The sequence below is a fragment of the Echinops telfairi genome, unplaced genomic scaffold (assembly GCF_000313985.2).
Source record: "Echinops telfairi isolate 266 unplaced genomic scaffold, ASM31398v2 ScPeMD7_7475;HRSCAF=8513, whole genome shotgun sequence".
Classification (NCBI taxonomy): domain Eukaryota; kingdom Metazoa; phylum Chordata; class Mammalia; order Afrosoricida; family Tenrecidae; genus Echinops; species Echinops telfairi.
Window position 1 is genome coordinate 27921190 of NW_022111379.1, and position 9491 is coordinate 27930680.

The 9491-nt window shown below is 38.9% G+C and overlaps 1 protein-coding gene across 1 annotated transcript in view; it reads right to left on the reverse strand.

The window, feature by feature from the left end:
* Positions 1–219: 219 nt before the first annotated feature.
* GABRB3 (gamma-aminobutyric acid type A receptor subunit beta3) overlaps positions 220–9491 on the reverse strand; it is a 127760-nt gene continuing 118488 nt past the window's right edge. The window contains exon 6 of the mRNA XM_045285690.1: positions 220–4694. Within this exon, the coding sequence (XP_045141625.1) occupies positions 4353–4694 (342 nt within the window). The 3' untranslated portion in view covers positions 220–4352. The remainder of the gene's footprint in view (positions 4695–9491) is intronic.

A 9491-nucleotide genomic window follows, 5' to 3' on the forward strand; every position in this document is an offset into this window, starting at 1 on the left:
GTGCTTATTTGAAGGGAGGGACAAGTGGGAATTTCTCTGAATAAATCCTGGTTTTGAAAAGTTCAGCTGGTGTTCACATTTGTTCCACTTGGCCTTGTTTCTATTTCTTCTTAGCATGATCCATATAGACATATACCACTGGATGTGCCTTGAATTAATATAACTGCACCATTTGAGCAGCAGATAGCCCAAGAAGAAGATAAAAAATCAGTCTTCACATTTAATTCAGTTAGTCCTTTTTTAATAAATTTGATTTCATTCATCAACAATTTTCATATTATATCTATCACTCAATTTTTCTGTTTTGTTCCATGTCAAACAATACCAAAATATTACATCAATGTGCTTAAGCAAAATTGGATTGTAATTTATTTTTACAATGAAATGAAATCAACATGGGAATTGATCATGACAGCAATCATCTACCCCTACTTAAATAACCTTGTACTTACCTTGAATACATTCACTGACTTGTGAAGTAAAAATATGAGAAAAAAATAACAAGAATACATCAGCTTTAGGGAGAGGCATGTTATTGTGAGCCACTCTCGGGGAGGTCATTGTTTACCTAGGTGTTTGGTAATTTCGTATTTCAGGAAATAATGGCACTTTCAGTGCCATAGAATACATAATCAATCCAAATCACACAAGCTAGAAAAAGTTAATTCACTCAGGCAGCTCTTTGCCCCAAGATCCAATGTTAGCATGGCTGATCGCTCACACTAAAGGCCAGAGTCAAATTCAAAAGAGTAACAACATACTTTACCAATTGTTCAGTTTTGTTTGCACAAAATGGCCATAAGTAGAAACTGGTTTCTCGGTGGAGAGCAAAAGTAAGAATTATGATATCACATCTACTTTCAAGCCAGGAGATTCAGTTAGACACATTCTTTTTTAACCCACATCACTGCAGGACGAGCATCAACAATGTCATCTACTAGAGATGGAACAGCGACAGCGACAGCTGTAATGTTCCCATCTCCTTAAAACCAGCCCCGGACTTGTTCGGCATTAGCTCTGAGATGATATTGTTCATGGTTGAACAGGAGAGAAAGACCTGTTATGTGACTGTCTTAGTATGCCAAATGTCCTGGGTGCTGGTGTTAAAAATATGATATTACAGTTGTACCAGTGGTTTTAAAACACTAAGGGACATTATCATGATGTGCTTCCTAGTACATTTGGAGTCAAAGAAATGAATGCCTCATGGTATTGACAGAAAAACTCCTCTAAAATCTCAGGGTTAGTGAGCAGAAATGACATGTGTTTTAAAGATTACTTGCATTTTACGTCTTTCCATTTGAACAGTTATGTAGCTGAGCTCCTGAATTATCTCAAGTATATCTGAATATGTATAATTATAAAACTGAAATTTTTGTGTCTTAAGAGTCTTCTGTACATATGAGCCACTGTGAAGCATTATTTGAAAGACTACCTAGAAATTACCTTTTTATTACTTGCAAAGGTTACGAACAAATCCCATTATATCCCAAATTACATCTTACACGCCTTTCTCAAGAGTTCTGGACGTATCAGCCACCTCATCTTGCTGTTAGAGATCTGGTTTCACAACTCATTGATATGGCTCACTTCCTGACTCAGGAAAATACTGTGGAGCACTGAAAGACCATTTTTATAGAATGGGGAACCAAACTTTCCTGTTAGCACAGTCAGAAGTTCTGTTTCTTTTTAAGTGGAGACGGTAGAAAATAATTTTAGTAAAAGTAATTGACTTCTCAAATGGTGTAAAGCAAACACCTATCAAGGATCTCAAAAAAATTCTTTTTTTGTCTTTTTTTTTTTTACAGAATATATATATGTATGTACTTGGTCATGTGTGAATGTATATGCATGTGTAGTAACAAACACTGTTTATAGGGTAGCATTACGTTAACTTCACTGCCGTGTCTACAAAGTCATGGATCCCAATCTTGGTGCCGAATGCATATAAAAAGCTCAAAAGCTATTATGACTGTACCATGCAAATGTATATCCAGAAAACTGTGGAAAGTAGAATTACAGCTCTCTGAGTCTCATGGGGTCGCTACTTGTGATGTTTGGGAACAACTATGCATCAGGAAATATTTTTGGGTCACTTTTTCCCCCCAGAAAGAATTAATGCCACGATAGTATAAACTGTACACTAATCCATCTATTCACTACTCTTGTCCAAGTTCATGTGCATTTCTGAAGACCCTCTTCTGCAAATGGAGTGCACACCTTGAATACCTGGATGCAGAAAAAAGATACCTGAAGTAGTAAAAGGGCTAAGGGCTTCACAGATGTCTGTTTCCCCCCGACATGTTAACAATGATAAGGCCACTTACAAAGCTTTTTCCAAATCAGTTTAACTTTGAGAATCCCCCAGTGTTACCCATAACAATTGTCAGAGATGAGCCAAACAATAGCAAATGACTGGTTAGTCTTTAGCAAATAAAGAAACCAGAGAGCAGCTCTTAGAAAGACTTTGAGGAAATATAGGAATGAAGGCAGGGAAAGGGTAGGATTAGCTTGATGGTGGGTCTTGAACTGTTAGGGAATCCCACAAATAAATGATTGTTATTACCACCCAAAACAAACAAATTAAAAAGTGGAATGATTGTTCCTGGTGATTGTCCATACCCATAGCATCCTCTAGGGTCCCTGCGTACATGGGCAGGTGGTGCCCGCCCTGAGAGTGTCACACAAGGCTCTGTCATTTGTTTTGGATAGAACAGAGAGGGTGGGGGCATATGGGGCATTTGGAGATAAAATATTAATTTAGCAGTTCTTTTCTTCATATTTTACTTTTTTCTCATCCAAGTGCTTAACTGTGATATCTGCTTGCACAACTGGAGTCATTTCCGTTGATGGATGCCTGTGATAGAAATATTGTTTACAAAAAATATATCATCTCTTTTTTTTCTTTAGAAAGATCTCATCTAAATAGTAAGTTAAGGTTGCGTCTATGAAACCAGTGCACCTTGTCTTGTTTCTACAAGCTTTAAAAAGTCCAAATATTACGAGGCTGTGGATCAGAGGGAACCAAACATGACTGTATTTGCTGTCAGTGGCTCTCCTTTGCCTCAAGAGAAGGGTCATGGGTCATGGGGTGATACATGGTATGTACTAGTCATGTTCCTGCAGTGTCTTAGTGAATCTAGGCAGAATTGAATGTGCTTATGGCATGATTCAGATACATAAATAAAGGCATGAGAACGTCTCTTTGTTTTGGAAGTTGAATAGTAAAAGTGTCTTAGCTCTTCATTTTTAACTCTAGGTAACAGAAAGTAATTCCATCACATAAAGAAAAATATGACATTGCATGCTGCCATGAGAGCAAGCATAAGAAACAAAATCTTTGTAAGTATACATATATATATGCATATTATGCAAATACGTTTTATAGTAACATACAATGTTGTAAGAATGCTTGATAACATAAATATAAGGGGAAGTCATCCTAAATGATTTTACCTTAGAATAGCAATTAACCTGAGACTCCTATGCTGTCCATTAGATATCAGGCCTGAAAATTTAAACAAGATGGAGAGCACATTTGCTGTGACTAAAATGTCAATGAAACATTGTCAAAATGTGCTACTGTGTTCTTATAAGACAGGTAAATTGAATCCATTCCAAGTCACCAAACCAAAAAATCATGGTACATTAAAGTACTTCTAATAAAATGATAGGTTCTCAAAAGATGGATATTCAGACATCAACACAGGCTCTATCTATGTCCCAGACAGTAGGTGAGCTCAATGTCAGTAACTCACCTTCTCCAATAAATGGTCACAGAAAAACTATGCCTGATGAAAACAATCTCTTTTACTAAAAAAGTCAAAGAAGTCTCCATTTATTAAACTGAGAGAAGATATGAAGTGTGTGAATCATTTAAAACTAGTAATGCCACTGTATGAGATTTTAAAGATTAAGAATTTTTTTGAATTAAAAAAATCTAATTTATAATAAGAAAAAAACATTTTAGGATATTATGTTTCACATCCTCATTCTCAAAGCATAATATTTAGGTGATACTTGTCCCTTTCAATTAAAAAAGAAAAGAAAACTGACTCTCTTTAATATGCATTCTGTGTTGAATTGTCCATAGCTGCAAAATGTATATATGTATGTGTATTTGTTTTGTATACACATGGGCATTTACATCCGTGTGTATAATCATATACACATACATCCTCATATACATATGTATTTTATATATATGCTGAGAAAGTTCACATATATATACAATTGCGTATGTATATATGCATGTGTTTGTGTGTATTTGTGTGTATAGGTATAAAAACTTGACAGGCAGAGTAATATTTCACTCAGTGTTAAATGAAGTCTTTGAAAAATCCAGTCGTCACTCAGTTAACATAGTACAGCCAGTAAACTAAGTTGAAAAGAGAGAAAGTAAATGGAAACACGATCCTGGACCATCTGTCTATGGCATTCACATCGGTTAGATCAGGAATTTTTATTTTGAGCTGAGAAGATCTCCTTCGTAGATGAGTCTTCTTGTGTGAGATGCTTCTGTCCCCCATGTGTCGCCCATGGCCTTCCCGGGGCATGCTTTGTTTCCTGTACTGGATTCCTGAGTTGTCAAAGGAGATTGCTGAATTCCTCGTGTCACCAACACCTCCTGTTATCTCATTCATTTCATTGTGAACTTCCAGTGACGTTAAGAGAATATTTCCATGAGCATCCACCTAATTAGAAGACAATAAGCATTAGACAACCAGCACGCAATTAAAGCTGCTTTTTCATATGTAAACACAGAACAAGCTTATGCGTTACCTTTATATCACACATTATAAGAAATTATACATCTGTCAAGCCCAGCGCTTTGCTTTATTGAAAAATGTAATTTTGGAGGCTTCACTACTGCTTAGAGGGTTTAGCTTGTAATTTAGAAAATCTGTTTCAGGAGATTAGATAAATAAGTGGCAATATTGCAAAGTGAAATGACACATTATGGAGTCGTCTTTAAAGACAAGAAAATCAAAGTACAAATGTCTTTAAAGATGTTAACTTAGGTTTTGTAACTACTTCCTTGAACTACGCACTGTTTTGAAACTATTTTGACCTATTTTTCTCTAGAGGTAAATTTGTCTCCTTTTCTGATGTATGAAGTGACCAAATTATCCTAGTGAAACCAACAAAGACTTCCTTGACCTTTGTAGGTTAGGTGCCACCTACTCCAGACAAGCAGTGACATTTCCTCCTTTGTCAGGGCTACACGGTTATTTTGAAAATATAATATAACTCCTTATAGATAACATTGTGAAGAATGGGAAATCTGTAACATGTAATTTTCCTCACGGGGAACTTCTATATAGATCAAGAGGCAGTCATTTGACTTGGTAATACTGCCTCGTTTAAAATTAGGAAGTATGTGTATCTGGGTTGTATTCTATTCCGACACTGATTAACTCAGTTTTCTGAGTAAATAATCTGGGAAGTTCTCTTATCAGAAGACCACAGCATCAACATTGCAGGAAGACATAAACGTATTAACAACCCGATATATGCGGATGACACAATTTTGCTTGCTGTTGTGGAGAATCGTGGAGGACTTGAAACACTTGATGAAAAAAAACCCATTCAATCTTGAGCATACGTTACACCTCGATTCTCAACTTAAAGGAAAAAAATCCTCGCAACTAGATCAAAAGCCAACATTACTATAAATGGTGAATAGATTGAAGTTGTCAAGGATTTCAGTTTACTTGGATCCACAATCAATGTACATGGAAGCAACAGTCAGGAAATCAAAGAACATATTGTATTGGGCACACACACTGTGAAGGTTCTATTTGAAGAATTGAAAATCAAAACTAACTTTGAAGACTAAGTGGTACTTGACTCATTCTTTGGTATTTTCAGTCATCTTAAATGCATGTGAAAACTGGACAATGAATAAGGAAGAGAAAAGAACTGTTGTATTTAAATTATGGTAATGGAGAAGAATATTGACTGACAAAAAAGAATGAACAAATTTGTCTTGAAATAAATATAGCCAAAATGCTCCTTAGAAGCAGGGATGAGGAAAGTTAGCTCATGCATGTACTTGGACATGCTATCAAGAGGGATCAGTCTCCGTAGAAGGTCATCGTGTCCAGTAAAGGTGCAGGTCAGCACGAAAGATACAGCCCTTCAGCGAGATGACGGACTTTTCATCGTGCCTGCAGAAATGGACTGAAACAGGAGGGGCTGGGAGGGTGGCACAGGGCACAGCCGTGTGTCATTCTATGCGTCAGATGCAACACAATGGCACCTAACAACAAAATCACATAGCTTTTTCCACATTAGAACCCAACTTAAAATTAGCATACTTTTCTGAACTAAATTCAGCTCCAGAATCTTCATGATGAGCGAATGGTTTACATACACCATGTGCTGGCTTGTCAAGCTGCCACAGAATTTTCAGCAGAATGGTACTAACATGATGAGTCCCCAGCGAAGTAATGATTGGCTAGGTCTGTGAAGGTGTAAGACCCGGAGTGGATCGGAGACGCCAGGAGCAGCTTTGAACAGACATCCTCACTCGCTAAGCAAAGCCTTTCCCCAGGTTTTCCTCTTTCCTTATGTCTCCACCGAAGGAGTGCCAGTCATCCTCAAGCCCTCTGCAATCAGTCTCACAGCCTCCTAGAGAATCACTGTCCGGTCTAACTGGCGTGCCTCTACCTAACTCTATTGCTGAAAACAGAAAACAAACGAACAAAAAAACCAGCTTAAAAGCGAATTGCACCAAAGTTTCTTAAAATAGGAGATTAGCAACGCCTGAGGATGGTTACTGATGTCCCTTCACTACTGACCAGCGGCTGAGTAATTTCTATGGACTCTCCCTCACTCGTACAAGCTGATCCTGCCATCCTGTGATCCAACACCTGCAGGCAAATCTCTTGCTTCTCCAACCTCTAGGGGCCCTGCGTGGATAGCAGACTGTGTGGGCAGCTCAGGGCAGACATCCTCACTACCCCAGGACAGTCCTCATTTTTTCACTTTGTGGAGGGAGAGTTAATCTATATATTGGTGTCTTCCTCTCTTCTGAATTTTACTGAAGACACATAAATAGATGTGCAGGAGGTGAGCTGGGGAAGGTCCTCTAACTAAGAAAGTGCAGAGGCTCAAGAATCCCCAGAGCATCTGGCCCCTGTACTGAGCTGTAGGTTTGACTGGTAACCAAACACTAAGTGTGCCACAGATACAAGAAGGTCTGAAAGTGTCCAAACACATTCAGGTTTTGGCAGAAATATACCAAAAATGAACCAGAGATATCTACATCATGATTTGGAATCACCATTCATGGTCACTCAATTAGGTTTAGGGAGGGAGAGGTGTGTAGGTTGCATAATGGCCCTCAAAGATGCAAAACCTTTACCTCTCAGAGCCCATGAATATTGCCTTATATCCCACAAGGACTTGCAGCTGTGATTAAGGTTATGAGCCATAAGATAGGATTATCCAGGTGGGCCCAATGAACTTGCACGAGTTCTTAAAAGCAGAGAACATTCTCTGCCTCAAAGCAGAAGTCAGAACAATACAATAGAGGTGAAGCACACAGGTCTTTCTTCCACCACAAATTTGTATTTGTACACAAGGGGAAGTGTGGGTCCCATTTTTCCTTTTGCAGATGGCGACTTAATTCTTCCAATACCATTTACTAAAAAGGCTACTCTGCACCATTTAATGTGTGTTAGTCCTATATCAAAAAGCAGGTATTTCTGGGTTCTCAGTTTTAATCCATTGGTCTTTATGTCTATCAGGATGTTTGATTAACGTGTCTATATAATAGGTTTTAAAGTCTATGTGATTGTTACGGATTACGTCAACTAGACACTGCTGAATAAAGGACTAAGGTGGGGCCTAACCTTCAATGAGGTTGCAGCTTGATGACACCTCCTTGGTGTCATAAGCCTTTTTGTGTAAGAGTGAGAGACACTGGTAGCGTTCCTTTTTCTCTCTGCGCTTTCCCTTTTCAGCTTTCTGCCTGCTTCTAGAGCGCCCCACGTGGGCTGTATGACCCAGAGAGCTGTAGGTGCCCGGTCATGTTTCCATTGACTCTGGATCCGCACAAATCTGCATGCACTGGCATGTGCTCTTCCAGCATGCTGCTGTATCTTCCTGCATCACCTGCCTCCAGCTCCATGAGTCTGAAGAGGACCTCGTGTAGCATCAGACTTCTGGATTTGAGTTGGACTGAGCTGGGATGCCTCTTGATATAAGACTTTTTTTTACACATATACAAGAGTCACTGGTTTTGTTTCTCTAGACAACCTAGCCTAACACCACGTGGTATCAGTAGAATGGGGTTCTAGAAAAACAAATCATGAAGATGGATATTTAATTTGTCTGACCTCTTCCTCATGGCAATCAGATAGAGTTGGACTTTCTTTATCCTTTGGATAACCAAGGAGTTAATTTATGGCCTTATAGTTTACTCAGTTGTTATCTGGAAAGGGCATTGGAAGTGAAATTTTTGATTCGCAGAAGCTGTCTTTGTTTATGCCTACCTGAAATGGTGAACATTAATGTAATGGATATTAAATCCTAGCTAGGTGGGGAAGAATGCTTCTTGGACTTTGCTAAGGCAAAGGCCTTCCTACCTATTCAAATGGATGACAGAAGACCTGGCCCTTGTTGTATCCTTCTGTAGGTCTATGGCCATATTACACACAAATGGTATAGTTTAGAGAAGAGAGGATTGGATTTGCGTGTTATCAAATGAAGTGTGCCCTGGTGTCATAGTGGTTATGCTTTGGGCTACTAATAGCAAGCTCAGCAATTCAAAACCATCAACTAATGCACAGGAGAAAGATAGGGCTTTTGACTCCCATGAGTTACAGTCTTGTAAATTCACAGGGATAGTTCTACCCTGTTCTAAAGGATAACTATGAGTCAGCATGGACTCAATGACAGTGAGTTTGGGTTTTTGTTTGGAGTGCTTTAAGTGCCAGAACATTTGCATTTGCAAAAGCATGCAACTAGACCTGTTAAGGGACTGCAGGAGGGAAAAAAATGTGATTTTGACTTTTTGAATTTTGAGCCTAAGCTGGAAAACTCTGAGCTCATGAGAGAATTCTCCCTTCTAGGACTGAAGGTTGAAGGGAACTTGCAGACAACCTGAGATTCCTACTAGGTGACTACCTAGGTCCACTTGTTGGGTGGAAGTGGAGAAGTTCAGCAATGGAGAGATAAGTTGAGTCTGGCCACTGACATTTGTGGACCTGGTTCACAGGCACTACAGATGAGATGAGAATGGGCTGGTTGATCTGAAGTTTAAAGAGTTGTGGATAAAAAGCCTATGGCATGACAAAGCCCAAGGGGATTAGGGTAGACACGCCTCAGTAAGGATAGGGTTAAGGCCCAACCTATCAATTGTGTTGCAGGCTGATGACACCTCCTTTTTGTCATTAGAGAAGAAGCACATAAACCTGTGTGAACATGAGGTGTTGAAGGGATCAGGTAGCAGACACCAAAGAACAAAAACCATCATTGTGTGA